This window comes from Anabrus simplex, chromosome 1 (genome assembly GCF_040414725.1).
Source record: "Anabrus simplex isolate iqAnaSimp1 chromosome 1, ASM4041472v1, whole genome shotgun sequence".
NCBI lineage: Eukaryota > Metazoa > Arthropoda > Insecta > Orthoptera > Tettigoniidae > Anabrus > Anabrus simplex.
The window spans coordinates 1,625,755,684-1,625,775,209 of NC_090265.1; the positions used below are offsets into that span (position 1 = coordinate 1,625,755,684).

At 40.8% G+C, this 19,526-nt stretch overlaps 1 protein-coding gene across 1 annotated transcript; it reads left to right on the forward strand.

The window, feature by feature from the left end:
- Positions 1-1,167: 1,167 nt before the first annotated feature.
- Positions 1,168-19,159, forward strand: LOC136881274 (uncharacterized). Its single transcript, XM_067154051.2, has 3 exons — positions 1,168-1,291; positions 2,176-2,343; positions 18,895-19,159. Exons 1-3 carry the CDS (start codon positions 1,208-1,210, stop codon positions 19,066-19,068), a joined length of 426 nt encoding a protein of 141 aa, XP_067010152.1. The 5' UTR covers positions 1,168-1,207; the 3' UTR covers positions 19,069-19,159.
- Positions 19,160-19,526: the final 367 nt, after the last annotated feature.

Below are 19,526 nucleotides of genomic sequence, written 5' to 3' on the forward strand. Positions count from 1 at the left end.
CGATATCAGAGTAGTAGGGCAGGTGAGGTAACTGTTTCCATACGACATTCCACAGCATTCCAGTAGCATTAGACATGTATGGTCTGACACTGTCATGATAGAATACCATTTCACTGTTTGTTAATTCTGGCAGTTTCTCTTCAATGGCTCCCTTTATTTGGTCTAGCTGAGAACAATATCTTACTGCATTGATAGCCTGACCATTACGAAGCAATTCGTATAAGAGAAGGCCTTTCCATTCCCACACAATGCAAAGTAGTACTTTATAAATTTGTCATAAATTATCCACTTCTCAACACCCATCACCAGACGTTTCAAAAATGGTTCATGTTCATTGAGTCGTATTAAGAAGTCAAAAATGGACATGCTCTGTACCAAATTCCGTTCACTGAGTTCATGTGGCACCCAAGCATCGCAAACGAGGTATGTAAAGAAGCCTCCTCAGGTGTTTCCTCATATTACGGGACGATATTTTCAGCACTTGATCTATTTCTCCCGTTGTCACCCTTCGGTTACTTTCAACCAACTCCTTGAGTATTTCTTCGTCTGTAACAATGAGCCTTCCGGTGCAAGGTTTGACCCTTAAGGAACGAATTACAGATCGAGATCTAGAAAACGATTTCTAGAATGTCCGATCGGTTACCACATCTTCACCGTAAATAGTACAAATCTGTTTGTGAAACGTTCATTCCCTTGACAGTAGAAGTTAAATTCGCTCAGAGTAACTGTATCTTGTGCTTTGTGAATAAACGAAAAGAGCATAAGGTGTCTGAAATGCTCATTTAAACTTTTCATGTAAATAAACACTAACGTACACGAACCGCAGCAGATGCTAGCGTGGTAAACGACAGTCAGGTATACACTGAATGGCCGAGTTGCCACGTGAAAGCGTGATGCGGCAACTGCTCTATCGCTGCTGTAGAGCAGGTCGTGGCATCTCTAGGCTGAATACTCCTAGTGTATGGAAATCCTCACCAGGTATTGAAGTGCGCTACTACAATATTGTGAATTTTTAAACTCGTTACCATAGATCGAAAAGGACACTTCGTACACCACGCTCCAATTTCTTGTTCCCAATATTTTTATGTCAACATCATAATTTACCGTTACTAAAGTAGGTATATGTTTCTAGGTTAGCAAGAGAATCATAGTGGACAAGATGGAGTCTTGCGAGGAGTATACAGATTTACCGTTGACACTAAAGGATATGTCGTTGGTTCAGGCTGACCGTGATACGTACCTCATGAACGGGAGGATGATCTACAATTCAGTGATTGAATCTCCATGGTCGGTGAGTTGAAACATGTCTTATTGACTACATATTTATCTTAAAACGAGACACTTCATTAGTTGAAAGAAATAAAAGCTCCGTCTGTGATACGCTCGTTCATCAACAGATGGCTTACTAAGTGCTAACCTTCCGAGAGGGAAATGACGGCGCCATCTTACTAGCCCAAAGTAAGCTATTTCCTGATCAACACGTCTCCCTATTGCTAAATAGAGAGCGATACTATGGGTATTTTTAATTATTTATTATATATTTAACATCTGTTATGGACTATGTAGGAGAGATCCAGGTAAATCCACAGTATTAAGGGAAAAAATATAATATCATAGATTTTGGAAACGATTTTTTTCAAAATTGTATTTCCTAAAAAAAGACGTTGCTGATGCTACATTTAATTAGTACATCAAGACAATATTACACAATATATTTTTAATTCATTTGTCATGATTGTAGTAGTTGAACTAAATCCACTGCATAAGGATAATTCCGTAATATGGTATGGTAAATCCTACTGTCCGTAAATTCATTGCTATAAACCATGCAAATAATACTGCCTAAAAGCAGTTGCAAATATTGCATACGGACTAACCTGAAATAAATTTGTCTTCCAAACACAGTAAATAGTGTAAGTACTGAAGTTTCTTGATGTTGCCACAAAAGGGATCCACTGTTAATTTACAACCCTTACTATTAGAGTACAAGATAGATAGTGGATAATAATAGCCAAATCAGACCTTCTCACGCCAGTGTGAAGCCGCATTCAATATTTCAGTTATTGAGGATTCGCCGCACTGTGAATTTGCCCCAGTTTCCCCTACAACACAGGTTGTTATTAAGGCACAACCCTACAAAATGATTTTAAAACGACCTACTATTGTATGTTTCAGATGGATATTCTAATAGAGAAATGCGAGTCAGTACATAATCCGGACTCTTGCGAACTTTGGTTTACATACAACGTCCCTGACTTGTGCCCCAAGTTGCCGGAGAAGAATCAGGTTTGGTCAAACTTCATCGAGAAGATAAATATGTCGACACACTGCCCTATGGAACCGGTAAATTATAAATCTCTCTTTTATTATAAAGGATTGAATGAAAATGTATTAGTCTAACATTTCATGATATATTTTTGAATGGTAAGATTAGGTAAAAGTTACATAGATATAACTTAGTTGTTACAAAATTGTAGGGCCTAGTAGTAGGGCTCCATGGCTGAGTAGTCAGCATCTTGGCATTCTATACTCGGAGTCCCGGGCCAGGTCAATGGATTTTAAAGGGTTAACTCCCTTGGCTCGGGGATTGAGATACGTGCTGTCCCCAACATTCCTGCAACTCACACACCACACGCAACACTATCATCAACCACAGTAATAGGCAGACTCCTATACATGACAGACACTGTCAATAATCATCAGATTATTACCTATTATTATTAAACAAAAAATTATGTTATGTGTTTTATATTCCACTATCTACTTTTACGGATGTTGGAGACACCGGAGTGGCGGAAGCTTGTCTCGCAGGAGTTCTTGTACGTGCCGGTAAATCTACCGATACCGGGATGGCGTGTGTGAGCACTTTCAAGTACCACCGGACTGAGACGGGATCGACTTCAGAAGGCCAGCACTCTACATACCTAGCTTCTCAGCACGGCCAAATAAAACTGAGTCTTCAGTACGAGTATCGTTATTCAATAAACAGAGAACATTTGCATGCATAGTTGGATGTCTACGTATGTCATGAAGAAATCTGGTATCTTTGGAAAGTCTTACTCTGCTATTTTTACGCGCGGAAGCAATGTAACGAGGTATTGCGCTGTACAGTATGTATACGGTATTGAGAATTTCATCATGATAATGTGACGAAGTGGTAAAACCAGGTAAGGTGCAGGTGGAAGCCTGTTGAGAAGGAAAAAAGGGAACAGTCAAGGGAAGTCGGTCCGCAAGCAGTGGTGAGTCCGAGACGTCGGTGAAGAACCAGCCACGTACGTTGTTCGCTTGGGATATCCATTGTCAAGCGGACCACTGGGATACTGCTTGAATCAACAAGAAAACTATATTTCGGCTGATATGTCACACAAACATCACTCTTTACTTCTTGCATATTCCCGTATGCCAAACTATACAACATTACAGAAACCAACGAAAGTCTCAGTTTCATGTGGGTAACACTTATATTATTACTTTGACGGTGTCCGTAATTCTGATTCTAAGTCGAAAGGAACGAGCTGATCTGCCCCCCCCCCCCCCCAGAAGCGAACGACTTCACAGCTCGGCTATCGGCCGCTGCGTGCGTGTCCACTCTAGGATGAAAGGGCTTTATATCGGATATGCTGGCCTCTATGGTGTCTCACTAGGAATCTATAGCGATTACCAGAACTGAGACAAGTGAGGGCCGATAGGTTTCTGAGCATATCCAGCTCCACACTGTCTGACCAGGCCTCCCTATTTAAGGTGGGCCAGACGAGTCAGGACTGGAGTGCAGTCAGTTAAGTTTGAGAGTCCAGGAGAGCCGCTGTGTACAGTGAACGTTTGAGCTGAGGTTCAGCCTGAGTTGGGTAGGCAGTCTGTGTGTTGGTCTCTGTGAGTGTCCTGTCCATGGAACTGAACGTTCGTTCTATCCGTCTGCCGTCGAAGATGGTAGCTTTTTGGTCCGCATGCTGAGAAGGAATATCGTATTTCTGGTGCAGCGCGGAAGAGTATCGGGAAGGGATAGTGAGCGAAGTCTACTGTAAGCGTAGGAACAGTGTACGTAAACTGATGGCTCTGTGACTCTATTGAGCACAGGCTGTGATAGCGACAGCAAAAAATCTAACACTAAGACGAAATAATATCTTCTTCCCGATGGAGTAGGCGATGCTTAACGAAACATTCTTAAATTACTGTAATGTCTGCGACCTACATGTCTAATACTGAACCCTTGACTTACCATTTTATCACTTAAGGGTGTCATGAAATGACAAATACACGGTGGAATTTTGTTTCAATTGTGAATGCTGCTGTTAACTTGTAGTGAACACCATGCTTTCCAATAATATTTCGCAACCTATCCAAAGCAACTGATAGTCAATTTGGTTCGATTAAGGGTCCATTCGGCGGGTGTTCCGTATCCGAAAGGGTATTCGACTGGTGGACAACCTTATTAAGAATAAATCAGGCGTTCTGCTTGTTGAAGGTCAGATTTTCCACGGATCGTGTGGATTAATTCTCAATTATTGTTTGGATTAATAGGTGCCCGGAAGGACGAGGGTTCGAGTCCCCGTCAGGAAGTCGTCAAATTTAAGAAACGAGATTTTCACTTTCGGTGGTGCATATGCATATACACCAAAAATGAGTACCAGGTTAATTCCTGGGGGCAAAGGCGGCCGTGCGTAGAGCTAACCACTCTACCCCATCACGTGCCGAAGTTAACAATGGTGGAAGCCTTTACCTTCCACTCCACCAAGGGCCTTCATGGCCCGTACGGAGGTGACTTAGTCTGTGCCTTGGTGTTACATAGTTTAAATATAAAGAATGTCAGTTATCTGGGTATACTTTCAGTAAAGGCACGCTTTTTAACTTGCAAGATACTTTACCTCTCGACCTTAGTCCGGTTTTATCTTTTAGTTATCTTTAAATACTTGAATGGGTGGCTACATTTCTAGAAAAATAGAACCTATTAATTTCTAGATTATTTGATAATTTTTGATGGGTTATGTAACGCGGTGGAGTATGTAATTGTTTAAAGTAATAATAAGAAGGAGAATACCGACAAATTGAATGTTGGTGATCAGTTTAAAAATGTAACCCCTCGCTTAACGGAAATCTGCGTACACCAATGCATCAAATCACCCGAAACTGGCCGAAGTTAAAGAAAATGATATTTTACAACTGGTTTTACGTTATACTGACACAGACAGGTCTCGTGGCGATGATGTGATAGGAATGGGCTAGGAGTGAGGAGGAAGCGACCGTATCCTTAATTAAGGTACAGTCTTAGCATTTACGTGGTTTGAAAATCGGAAACGATGGAAAAATATCTTCAGGGCTGCCAACAGCAGGTTTCGAACTCACTATCTCCGGAATGCAAGCTCACAGCCCCTAATTGCACGGCCAACTCGCTCGGTATAGCAAAGAGTCTGATGTAAACTGGTGATTCATAATCTCATCTCTCCTCTGTCCTTTAAGTAGTTAAATAATTACTACGTTTTCTTGGATGACGTTTCGCAGACTGAGCTATAATGTTCGTAACTTCTGGATTATCGGAACAATGCCATAAACAGGTTTTTGGAACAGTCATTCTTTATCGATCAAATATTCAGGAGGCATCGGAAATAATTTTAACGAAAAATCAGACGAGTCACTTTTGAAGGAATAGAGGACAAACTGCGCAAGCGGCATATCTGGGAACTATTTCCTTTTGTAAGAAATACGTGGTTCTAGAATTATTACGGAACTTCTGAAACAGGGTGATGATAATGTGTGTGATCTTAGTAGTCATGACAGCGAACACGTGGCCGGTAGTAATACGGGAAACGTTCACCGACTCAGACAAAACAGGCGTAACTTATGCGTTAGATGGTCGTTTTAGCTCTCATGACACCACAACATACATCGTTCGCTTCACAGGTAGAATATCTAAAGGCAATGAGCAACACGCATGCCTTACAGCAGTCTACTGCTACACTAGTTTGTTCACAGTAGTTCGTAACTTTTGACTCACCCCTCAGACCGTCGGCATACAGAGAACCAGTCACCTCAGATGCTGCCACAGCATGGTTCTTTCAATAACTCCACGATTTACAAGCCCTCACTGCCGGGCTGAGTCGCTCAGACGGTTGAGGCGCTAACCTTCTGACCCCAACTTGGCAGGTTCGATTCCGGCTCAGTCCGGTGGTATTTGAAAGTGTTCAAATACGACAGGCTACTGTTGGTAAATTTACAGGCACGTAAAAGAACTCCTGCGAGACTAAATTCTGGCACCTTGGCGTCTCCGAAAGCCATAAACAAGTAGTTATTGTCACGTAAACAAAATAATTATTTTTACAAATCCTTACTGAGGGAATGGCTGACGGTTTGTATAGCGTAGCTATCAGCTTACATTCGGAAGATATTGTGTTCTAACCACAATTTCGGCAGCCCTGAAGATGGTTTTTCATAGCGTAACGGTTAGTGCTATTAGCTACCCTCCTAGGAGACCGGGGTTCGATTCGCAGTACTGCCAGAAATTTAAGAATGTCAGGTGGGCTGGTATGTGGATAAAATTGTACATGCAGCTCACTTCCATTGAGGGTGTACATAAAAAGAGCTGAAACACCTCGGGACGAGGACACGAGTTTACTTTACTTTCCCGTCTGTTGCTTTACGGGAGTGAAAGCTGGGTGGATCAGGATATCTTATTCATAAGTTAGAAGTAACAGACATGAAAACAGCGAGAATGATTGTGGGTAAAAGCAAGTGGGAACAATGGTGGGATGGTATTCGGAATGAGGAGAGAATTGCTAAGTTATGAGTGAACTCGATGGATTAAACTGTACGCATAAATCGGCGTCGGTGGTGGAGCATGTGAGGAGAATGGAGTAGGATAGGTTGCAAAGGAGAATAATGGGTTCAGTCATGGAGGGTAAGAGAAGCAGAGGGAGATCCGGACGACGATGGTTGAAGTCACAAGGTGAACTTTAACAACCCGATCTCCCAGGAACTTCGCTCAGCGAAAGAGGGGCCGAACTAAGCGAACACATGTTTCGGCTTATCCGTAGACATTCGGCTATTTCTGAGAAAATGACGGTCAAAGTCTCCAACGTGCTTTATGCGCCTTTCAGAGCAGAGGTGCTCACGCTGGGCATTTCGTCCCGCGAGCACACAGCACTGTAAGCGGGGGGCACTTCATACACAGTGACAATGTGGTTACGTCACAGGCAGTGAAGGTGTAATGAATTACAATTTTCATTATTATTTTTTAAGAGGGGCTTAGAAACATTTATAATATAATACGGAGCTAGGGTGGTAAACTGCAGCTTGTGGTTGCTAAGTTATCTGATTAACAACGCAATCACGCTTTCCAGGAAGAACATCAGTTTGGTTATTTATTTGAAAGCCTACTGTAGATCTATCATTTATGTTGTTGTTGTTGTTGTTGTTGTACTTTAATCTTGGATAGTAAATAACTAAATACACACTCGTAATGGAACTTCCTCGCCGTTTACCGTAGTTTTAAATACTATTTTCAGAAATTCAGTGAACAGGGAAAGTCACATAACGCTGCAACACTGTGCAAAATCAATCGTTAAATTTATTTAATTTTGTAGATATATTACGTGTTGCAGAATGAATAACAGGAATATTATTTTTAATGGAACTACTACCATTCCTATCCAAAGAATTGTAAATCATAACTTCTACGCTTAATCCCTGTATCTTTGTATACTGCAACACAAAAATTATAACGTGTCAGTTTTCTTTGAATATAAGACAATAAAGAAATAAAAATAAAACTGACTCTCCGAAAACCATGAAAGTAGTTGGTGAGACTTTAAACCAATAACATTATTACAAAATTAACTGTTTATACCAAGAGCAGTATAAATCATACCGGAATAGGTTGAAAAGATCTGTTTTCTTGCGATTGCAACTTTTTTAAATACTGATAGCGAATCAACATTTCGCAGAGTAGTGGTAGTGGAGGAGATCTTCGTTGTCACAATCGAACGAAATTGCTTATCAAGTGTGTTCGCTCTCTCGCTTCACTGTGACGTAGGCTATTCATGCTACGTAACCTGCTCGCATTTACGTCAGGCCAGCCCCGCCGCACTGGGCTAGCCTCAACGGGCATCAACATGATCACCTCTGTTTTAGAGCGTAACCAGTTCAACTAACGCGGTGGTGCAGCGGCAATCGCCGCGGGTTCGCGTTTTTGCGCTCCGTGTTCAAATCCCGACGATTTTTTTATTTAATTTTTGGTTTCATTTACCTACTTGTGCCCATTGACTATTACTAAACGAATGCTTCTTATCGACTTACTGGATACCAGGGCGTTATGTTGATTTTAATATTACACAAATGGGTTTTCACAAGAAGTGTTTAGGTATTTATTATGTAGAATGTGGTATTTTTCAGGGATTACAATGTTTTGTTAGTTTATTATTATACTAATGCTTCATGATTATACCGATCGTGGAAATATTCGAAACATAGAAATTTTGCACACTATAGCATCGCGTGAAAGCATGTTTGCCACAGTTACATTTCTGGGTAGGAATGTTACTCGAGAAAGAAACTTTAACATTACTGAAGATTTCACATGTTGGCAATAAGTTTGCTACAAACACGCATAAAGGATAATTTTTTCAAAAAATTGGCGCTTGCAACTGATTATGAATCCATGCATGGATTTTTATTGCCTTGCATATAGTCGTGATATCCCTTTGCTGTGGAGTGAGTGTAGAACGACTGATGTTTTAAAATTCAATTTTCAGACAGAACATTAATAGACGAAAAAAGGACTACGGTATCTCATAATACATTGAACAAAACTATTCGAGTAAAAATCGTCAATGGAGAAAAGTAAACAAGTGGGGGGAAAAGAAGCAACACAATTTTTTGGGATTTGAACACGGCGCGCAAAAGTGAGAGGCCGCAGACAAAGCCACTGTGCCATCGCCGTCGGTTGAAATTGATACGCACTAATAAGCATGTAAAGCACGTCGGAATCTTCGACCGTCATTTTATCGGAAACGGTCGAGTGTCTACGGATAAGCCGAGACATGTGTTCGCTTGTTTCGACCTCTGTTTCAGTGAGCGAAATTTCTGGAAAATCGGGTTGTTCCACTTGGCGGATTCACCTCCTGAGTTTCTAATGATTTAAAGGTAAGAGGTATGGGACTAAACGAAGCCACAGAACTAATTACGAATAGAAGATTGTGACAGGAGTTTAGTAAATTCATAGAGGCTTGCAGACTGAACGCTGAAAGGTATAACAGTATATAATTAAGATGTAAATACGTAATATTATTATTGATTCAAGCCCACTAAGGAGCGCTGATGACTAGTTCTTCCTCGATGCTCTTCTTCGTTCCCAATATCTCTTGAGCCCTGCTGATAACTTCTCCTTTCTCTCCTGTGAAAGGGGCTTCCGATTTCTAGGAACTCTAGGTGGTGGGGTCCAAGACTGTACCCTAGCACAAAATTTGGAACGATCTTCTATATCAATGTCTGAAATCCCAGCCGAATCCAAGTCCCTCTGTACTTCATTAAGCCACAAGCTACCAGTCTTGTAGCTTTTAACCAAAGAAAATATCTTCTTGGTAAGCCTGTTGCTGTCCATTCGTTGTAGGTGTCCGTAGAACTTAAGCCTCCTACGTCGCATGCTGGTATTGGCTGATTCTAACTGTCGATACAGCTCAGAGTTCGATTTAAGTCTGTCGGTTCCATCTGTGAGCAATCTCGGTCCATGAATTTTCCTGAGGATATGTCTTTCAGCTTTCTCTAGATCATCCATAATAATAATAATAATGATAATAATGATAATAATGATAATAATAATAATAATAATAATAATAATAATTCCAATAAATATTTCAACAGACGAAAATCAGATTCAACTTTTAAAATAAACTGCAGAAAAAGTCGGCCTCCAGATAGCTTTTGAAAAGACAGAATACGTGACCTGCAACAAACAGTCATTAAAACACATGGAGATAAAATATGAGAAAATGAAACGAGTATCACACCAGCATATTGGTGAAACAAATCAGGAAAACAGACTCGAAACAAAAGTCAGCGAAATAGGATACCGAAAGATGGAAACCGCATACAGACTAACCCAAAATATCTACAACAGGAAATGTATCTCCAAGTACACAAAACTAAGACATTACTATACAGTTATTAAACCACATTGTCTTTATGGGTCAGACACGCTGATCTTCAACAGAAAAGCAGACATTGAAAACGTTGTGAAAACGGAACGCAAAATCATAAGATAAATTCTAGGCCCAACACTCACATACGGACAAATCCGACTCAGAGGCGGACAGGAAATCAAACAATAAACAAATATTCGCAGTGACATCAGAAAGCGCAGGTTAAGATTCTATGGACATATTAAAAGAATGGACCCAGACAGACTTACAAAACAAATGAAATAAAATGAAATGGCGTATTGCTTTTAGTGCCAGGAGTGTCCGAGGAAAAAGTTCGGCTCGCCAGGTGCAGGTCTTTTGATTTGACTCCCGTAGGTGAACTGCGCGTCGTGAGAGAATGAAATGATGTTGAAGACGACACATTCATACAGCTCCAGTGCCAGCGAAATTAACCAATTAAGGTTAAAATTCCCGACCCTGCCGGAAATAGAACCCGGGACCCCTGTGATCAAAGGCCAGCACGCTAACCATTTAGCCATGGAGCCGGACTACAAAACAAATAGTTGAATAGTATGAAAATAGGAGTAAAGCCAAAACAGACACAATGACATGGATTGGCGAAATCAAACCCGATCTGAAACAGGCAAGAATTACACCAGCAAATGTCCAAAACTAAGTAACATTAAGATCCAAGATTCACGAATGGCAAGTTGACCCAGAGGAGAGACCAAAGAAGAATACTGGGACAACCTGTTTTGCAGACAAAAAGGAAGCCCACAGGAAAATAATGAAAGAAACATGGGCACAGTAGATGGCAAAAGCACGCCTCTTGAGTATTTTTCCCAGTCCTAGTGGGCTTATTTCTTAATAATAATAATAATAATAATAATAATAATAATAATAATAATAATAATAATAATTGATAATGAAGGGTTTGATCGGCTTACATTGAACATATATTATTGCCGCGATGAATTCTTTGAATTTTCGCTTTAATCTAGAGGAGTCTTTCCATCTGTTCCTCCAATGAAAACGGAATGTTGTACAGATGTCTCTTCTCATCGTCAAGGCTTTCAAGTACTTATTTTTCTTGGCAAATGAAACTTAAACTAAGAAAAAGTTCCGTTCCTCAGTAATGGATATATCTGCGATATCAACCTCTCCTCCAGCACGCTCTTCAAAAGTGTTATCTTCCGCTGAGCAAACTTTGTCTGAACAGCGCCGTTATCGGAACAATGTAACTCTTATACGCACGTCTCTCTAATATAATAGGGTATTCAACTATAGTATATATGAAGTAAAATTCAAAATCTGTTTACAGTATTCTTGTGTTCTTGCCTGACCTATTTGCATTTCCGTATGCCCCATATTTCATGCCCGAACCCTCAAATAACCAATGTATTATTTCCCCTCGTACATTAATACTTTCATTTCAATATTAGAACTTATTTGTTTAAACATGTGTTGGATGAAAGTCAAAACATGAGTATTCTTTTTTTTACAACTGGCTTCACGTCGCACCGACACAAATCGGTTTTATGGCGACGACGGGACAGGAAAGGCCTAGGAGTGGGAAGGAAGTAGCCGTGGCCTTAATGTACAGCCCCAGCATTTGCCTGGTGTGAATATGGGAAACTACGGAAAACCATCTTCAGGGCTGCCGACAGTGGGGCTTGAACAAACTATCTCCCGGACGCAAGTTCACAACCGCACGGCTAACTCGCCTGGTACATGAATAGTTAGGAATGCTTTACATATATGCAAAGCTGTACAGTTAGAAGCGACTACCAGACTTCAGTTTCAATATCTATCCTCAGGAATTCTGTATGATAATGAACATTTTGCTGATTATACTTTCAAAATTTACGCTTCACTCCAGCTAATTAGCACAAAAATCCATGAACCATTTGTTTTTCTGTGTTTAGGAGAACTTCACATTACATTTTTCGCATGTCACGAAGGTGTGCCCCTTAAACAAGGCCATTTTGCAAGTCAAGCTACGCAATTGTGCTTTCGTATAGCTGACGAGTACCGGGCGAGCTGGCCGTGCGCGTAGAGGCGCGCGGCTGTAAGCTTGCATCCGGGAGATAGTAGGTTCGAATCCCACTATCGGCAGCCCTGAAGATGGTTTTCCGTGGTTTCCCATTTTCACACCAGGCAAATGCTGGGGCTGTACCTTAATTAAGGCCACGGCCGCTTCCTTCCAACTCCTAGGCCTTTCCTATCCCATCGTCGCCATAAGACCTATCCGTGTCGGTGCGACGTAAAGCCCCTAGCAAAAAATAGCTGACGAGTATACTGAAGTGATAAGCTAAAAGACAGTAACTGCAGAAATGAGGAAATATAGATCCCTTGGTCTCGTTGGAATTTTCTGACTGTTCTACGTAATACAACCTTACAAGGCAGTAACATGATTTTTTGTTCAAATGGAAACATCAGTTATTGCCTTTGCAACAATGACACAAAGCAGCAAGTAGAGACTGCACAGTATCTGTAGAATAACTGCATTTTAAGGTTGTACTTTCATTCCATCTGAACATTACAGAAGGCAGTAAATACTGGCTACAATGTAAGAAAGCAGTGTCTGCACATTGCTACTTAGTTAATTTTATTGTTGGTAGTCATTCTAGTAATAATCTTCATCAGAAATGTATTACCCTGCTTGTTTTAGAGTTAATACGTTAATTTCAGCGTCATCCATAAAGTAGAAAGTAAAGAGAGATTGATTAAAGTTTGACCTTAATTTTCTCAGTTTCAAATTCACGTAGTTCCTGCCTTTTCCCTTAGCACGGCAGAATGTACCGGCTACAATAGATCGCTGAACAGTAGCCTATATGCATTAATCGATTATCTTCAACAGACACCACAAAAGGAGAAGATCAATGCATTTAATCCTCAAAGCTATCCTCGTTGATAATTGGTCACATGAAACAAATGACTCAAAATCTGTGCCTGAGGAACGATTTGTCAGAGAGAACAAGCACGAACAAGTAGTATATTATAGCGACGATGTGGGAACAAAATTGTATGGTCCTATCATCATTAGCACACTCACAAAATTATTGGTTATATCAGAGTATCCAGTTAAGAGTGAAGTGCAGCCAATATAACAGTTGTACCTTTAATATTAATATATCGTGAACGTACTGGGGATTTAATACTGTGGAGTCTTTCATTAACCAACCAAAGTTTTAACCCTCCAAGTGCCAAGTGTTTTTCCTAAACTCCAGGGCATTTACTGAGGCATTGTACACAGATTTAAACAAATGTTAAATCACTCTTAGAAAGAGTGTAATATGGACCGATAATATTTTTGGTATTTACAAATTTGGTCACTCCCTGCCTGAGGCAAGGTCAGCAAGACAGCTAAGGGTAGTTTTCTTCCTACCGAGCTCGATAGCTGCAGTCGCTGAAGTACGGCCAGTATCCAGTATTCGGGAGATAGTGGGTTCGAACCCCACTGTCGGCAGCCCTGAATATGGTGTTCCGTGGTTTCCCATTTTCACACCAGGCAAATGCTGGGGCTGTATCTTAATTAAGGCTACGGACGCTTCCTTCTCACTCCTAGCCCTTCCCTGTCCCATCGTCGCCATAAGACTTATCTGTGTCGGTGCGACGTAAAGCAACTAGCAAAAAAAAGTTTTCTTCCTGTAAGTTATTTTGCTAATGGACTTGTGGTTGAAAGGGGAAGAGGCAAGCAATCTTAATACTCACATTCCTTGTAAGTTCATACGGTGACAATTAGTAAACGTACTGTGAAGTATTTATTTCCACCTAGAGGGTGTTTAGCTTTTACAAGTACTGATGAAATATCTAGGTAAGTATTAACATGGTTCATTCATACATTTTAAGAACTTCGCATATTATTTGGTTTTTGATTAAATCTCTCCATGTCGTATAATTTGGACTGCCCGATATTGCGTAATTTGGACCATTTAAACAATTGTAATAATTACGTTTCTTCTCAGTTTTATTGGCGATTCTAAAATAACTTGTTTTATAATTTGTGGGTGGCCTTCAGTGCGGGGGTAGCGTGCCTGCCTTTATCCGGAGGCCCTAGGTTCTATTCTCGGCCAGGTTAGGAACTTTTACGTGGATCTATGGGATGGTTCGGGGTCCACTCAGCGTAGGTACGTGATTACAATTATTGAGGAGCTATCCGACGGTGAAATAGCAGCCCCAATCTAGAAAGCCAAGAATAACGGCCGAGAGGATTCGTTGTGCTGACCGCACGACACCTCGTGATCTAGAGGTTTTTGGACAGAGCAGTGGTAGAAAAACTGTTCACTGAAGACCCAAGAAAAAAAAGTTTTTATTACATGTGACTAGTATTATGATGATGATTGGATTCAGTGCAATAGTTGCAAACAGTGGGCTCATAAAAACTGCGTCAAAATTCAGGATGAATCATTTCATCATTGCCCTATGTTCTAAAATGACGACTAGAATTCATAGTGTCGTATTGTATTGCTTAGTATTTCATAATAAACACAATAAATAATTAGTAAGTATTTATATTTACCAATCCAAATTACACGATCACCTGGTCCAAGTTACACGCTATTGGTCCAAATTTTAGAATAAATGTTACTTTAAACAAACTCTGCAGATAAAATTAATATTTATTTTCATCAAAAATGTTGATACTTTGTACAAATTATCATATATAAAATTGGAAAAATGTTCATTATCTTCAATAGAGTTTTGGACGTTTAAAGTGGACCAAATAGCGTGGACTTCCCCTAAACCATTTTACTCAGAAAAACATATTTTACATACTTACGTAAGTACTAGGTAGTTCGCTTGCATATCCGGAGAGTATCTGGCCATCAAAATGTTGAAAAACTAACTACACTTTTGTTACTCAGATTTTCATGTTAAACGCTAATGAAAACTGGCATTTAAAAATCACTCTGTACATAATATTCAGAATTTCTTTTAGGTTTGAAAAATGCATAATTCACTCAGTTTCAATACAGCAAGAAAAGCAAAAGAAGACTAACATTCCGAGCTGCACACAGTTCCGCCGGCCGTCAAGCACTACTCGGGGTCATCATTGTCTTTCGCTGACCGGCCCCGGAGATCTCCAGAAATGCTGCAGTTTGTGATAGAGGAAGATGGAAATTAAGGATCCGAACTTATAGTGTGGGAAAGTCACATATCCGAATTAGAAATGCCCACTGGTGGGCCTGATAATACAGAGAGATGTTGAGATGTTCAATTCAACACTTGGCAGAATACGGTCCGAAATAATCAGTGTATTCAATGCGAAACTCGGTACCAAGTTTATCCTCAAGTGACGCAGTTCTTACGGAAATTAAAGATAATATCTCCAATGGGAACATTCGGTTTTTAACTCGGCCTTCCCTACGTGTTTTTGAAATATTTCACAGCAACTGAGGCATCAGGGGGAAGTTGGGGAAGATCGGCTGAATTTCTGTCTGTCCTGTGCTTGAATGAGACATTTTCGTTTAGAGAGGAATGTTATTGTCTTTCTTACGTCCCGCTAACTACTTTTTGACGGTTTCCGGAGACGCCGAGATGACGGATTTTTGTCCCGCAGGAGTCCTCTTATGTGCCAGTAAATCTACCGACACGAGGTTGATGTATTTGAGCACCTTCAAATACCACCGGACAGAGCCAAGATCGAACCTGCCAAGTTGAGGTCAGAGGCCAGCTCCTCAACTATCTGAGCCACTCAGCCCGGCAGAGAGGAACGAATTATGAAATATTTTAATTGCATACTCGATATGAATGCGCCAGTAAAAGATTAATAATGTTTAACTGATTACGCGAATGTCTGTACTGTGCGTCGCAATGTAATATCACTACAACGCCTACGCAATACAATATCACAAAAATATTAGGATAGTTCACCCGGAAACAATACAAAAGTCCTTATGAACAAATGCCCTACTGTCGACTGTTTACAAGCAACGCCTCCTTTAGTCATTGAATGGGGGGAATAGTTCGTATTAACCATTAAGTTTGGAGTCAGCCATACCGTACTTCGCCAGCGTATGGAGCTAGTTTGACATCGAATACGTGCATCGTCTGGAGTGTTCGAACGGGCCCGACATTTAGAGAGACTGCGTGTTCAGGCGTGCTATGTTGAACATTTTAAGGACTTCTAGTGTTAGAATGCGGTATCCCTGCTTGTACACCCATATTGTGGCAGCTACTCCATGTGCCAGGTACAGACATGGTGGTAGCATGATATATGTAGGACAGGTATACATGCATGCTGTTAGTAGTTCCATCGACCTCAGAATGGGAAAAGCGACCGATCTCTGAGTTTCACAGACGGAAAATTGTGCTGGAACTGTGGCTCTGAAACAACGCAGCTTGTGGGCTGCTCTCGTACCACTGTTGTGAGCACGTATCGAAAATGGTGCAACGATGGGTAAACAACGATCCACCGTCAAGCCCTGTGCTGACAGCGGCTCATTTGATGTCAGAGGCCAGCGGAGGCTATCGCGAATTGTTCGGAGCGACCGCGTCAACAGGTGCAACAGTGATGACCAGGCCAATGTTTCCCAGCGAAAGGTTCATCGAACACTGCTTTGCATGGGAGTCAGCAATCGACGACTCAGTAGCACCCCAATTATGTTTGCACTCCATTGAAAACAGCGCATGAGGCGGGTCACAAAATCATCACTGGACTGTGGCTAATGGATAAAGATCTCCTAGTCCGACGAATCCCGATTCATGGTTCATCACTTCGTCTGCCGAGCGTGTGTACAGCGATTTCCATTGGAGTCTATGGCACGTGGTTGCACGATCGGGCGGAGAGAGACTGGTGGAGGGGATGTGTTGATCTGGCCGATGTTTTCGTGGGACACACTGTGGCCCATTATTCCGGTTCACCAATCCCTTGCAGCTATCCGGTATCTGGACGTTATTGGGAACCAAGTGCATCCGTTCATGTCAGCAGACTTCTCTGAAGGTGACGGCCACTTTCAACAGGACAAAGTTTCCCATTTTCACACCAGGCGAGTGCTGGGGCTGTACCTTAATGAAGGCCACGGCCGCTTCCTTCCAACTCCTAGGCCTTTCCTATCCCATCGTCGTCATAAGACCTATCTGTGCCGGTGCGACGTAAAACCCGTAGCAACAGGACAAAGTGACATACCACACTGTCAGGATTGCGAAGGACTGGTTCTGGGAACAGGATAGTTAACTTTCTTTGATGTCATAGCCCCCAACTAGCCCCGATATGAACCCCATTGAAAACATGTGGTTCGGATTGAAAAAAAGCAGGTTCGTGCTACATCACCACCCATCCGCCCAGATATGTATGCCAACAGGAGGATCTGCTGTTGCGCTTGTGGTACCAGGTATCCGAGGATACTTTCCACCACCTCGATGAACCGATGCTCCGCCGAATTGACGCGGTTCTGCGGGCAAAAAGAGGTTAGGCATGGAACTACATCGTATTAAATATGTGGTCATAACGTAGTCGTACGTACGTATGCATGTATGTATGTATGTATGTATGTATGTATGTATGTATGAAATATTTTTTCAAATGAACAAAAGCAATCAAAGTATTTATGTTGACAACTGGGCTGCAGAAAGAATTGATGGTAGAATGAATTCGTTGTTCAAGTTCCTTACAGGGATTAAACAAGGCTATAATCTTTCACCTTTGTTGTTCATAGTTTACATGTAGAAAGCAGTTTGGCCCATGGCGACGACTTGGTTTTAAAGGCAGAGTATGCTGAAAACCTGCAGTCTAATAAGTTGAAAATAGATGCAGTATGATATGAAAATTGGCATTCCCAAGACTGAAGCGATGTCAGTAGGTAAGAGAAATGAATATAAGGTCGGGAATACAAAGCTGGAACAGGTATATAATTTTAAGTATATAGGATATGTATTCTTTCAGGATGGTAGTAGAGTAAGTGAGACTGAATCAAGGTGCAGTGAGTTCGTTCAACAGTCACCTCCCGGACGAAACCATCTTTAAACCGGTCTGTTTTCAGACCAACTTTGCTGCATGCTAGTGAACTCTGAATGGAACCTGGGTATCTTATTCGTAAGTTATAAGTAACAGGCATGAAAGTAGCGAGAATGATCGCTGGTAGAAACAGGTGGGAACAATGACAGGAGGGTAATCGGAATGAGAATATAAAGGCAAAGTCAGTAACGAACTCAATTAATAAAGCTGTACGCATAAATTGGCTTCGGTGGTGGGGTCATGTGAGGTAAATGGGGAAGGTTAGGTTACCTAGGAGAATAATGGTCTCGGGCATGGAGGGTAAGAGAAGTAGAGGGAGGCCAAGACGGGACCCCGTGACCAAAGGCCAGCACGCTAACCATTTAGCCATGGGGCCGGACGCTTCAATTGTTGTATGGCACTGACGCAAAAAATAGGCTATATATGAATCTACTATTAAATACAAAAATATAGACTCCTTTTATAATGATTTGTAGATAAGAGGTTTAGAACTAAACGAGGCAACAGAACTAGTTACAAACAGGATTGTGGTGGCGTTTAGTAAATTCACAGAGGTTTGCAGACTGAACGCTGCAAGGCATAACAGTCTATAATGAAGATATATGTATGTATGCGTGTATGAACATCAGGAATTGATTTTCATACGTACATTCAATTTCAGAACCTATGTTGTACGAATGAATGTACATCGTAGAAAATGCCTTCCAGTAAATTAATTTTCTAGCGTTGTCACTGCTGTATTAATGGCTAATATTCTTAAAATATAACGACATGATGTATTTTAACAATTATATTTCCATGTTCCAGAATGAATACATAATCAAGGACGTACCAATAGACTCATCGAACATGCAACGTATACCTATGGGCAAAGCTGCTTTCCGATTTCACGTCAATTCCAAATCCAAGTCTAAAGTGGCTGCGTGCATTGATTCCGAAGTGGAAATAGTTCCAGAAATGAATAAAGGTATAGGTAAATAGACCTCAAGCCACCGATAGTCCCCTCAAAATTCTTCAGTATAAACAAATGAGATGAAATATATGTTTCTGAAATAAACTAGCTCAATTACTGTATATGCAAGGGTAAAATATAAAAATGAATAAATAATGTTTATGAATAAAATATCTCCTGATTGAATGAATAATTGTAATTCAGGGCCGAAATTATCTGGAGTAGTTTGCTAGACAGAAATTTTAAGTTGATGATTTGGCAGACAAAGTTATGTACACAAAAAAGAAATTTCTTTCACAATACTTTTAGGTAACTTCCAACCTTAATTACGAAATAAGGTCTATCCTGAAATTAAAATAATTTTTAGAAGTTATGTGGTTACCTAAATAATAATCATCAACATGACGTATAATACTAAAATAATATTTGTAAAATAAGCCAGTTTATTATTGTTGTCGTTAGACTCAACGATTTCGAGCAAGCTGTC

Bases quoted from the DNA above. Each gene is read 5' to 3' on its own strand.
- LOC136881274 (XM_067154051.2), top strand. From the start codon at position 1,208: ATGTCGTTGGTTCAGGCTGACCGTGATACGTACCTCATGAACGGGAGG. The intron at 1,292-2,175 runs GTGAGTTGAAAC...TGTATGTTTCAG, and splicing joins TGATTGAATCTCCATGGTCG to ATGGATATTCTAATAGAGAA. The intron at 2,344-18,894 runs GTAAATTATAAA...TCCATGTTCCAG, and splicing joins CACACTGCCCTATGGAACCG to AATGAATACATAATCAAGGA.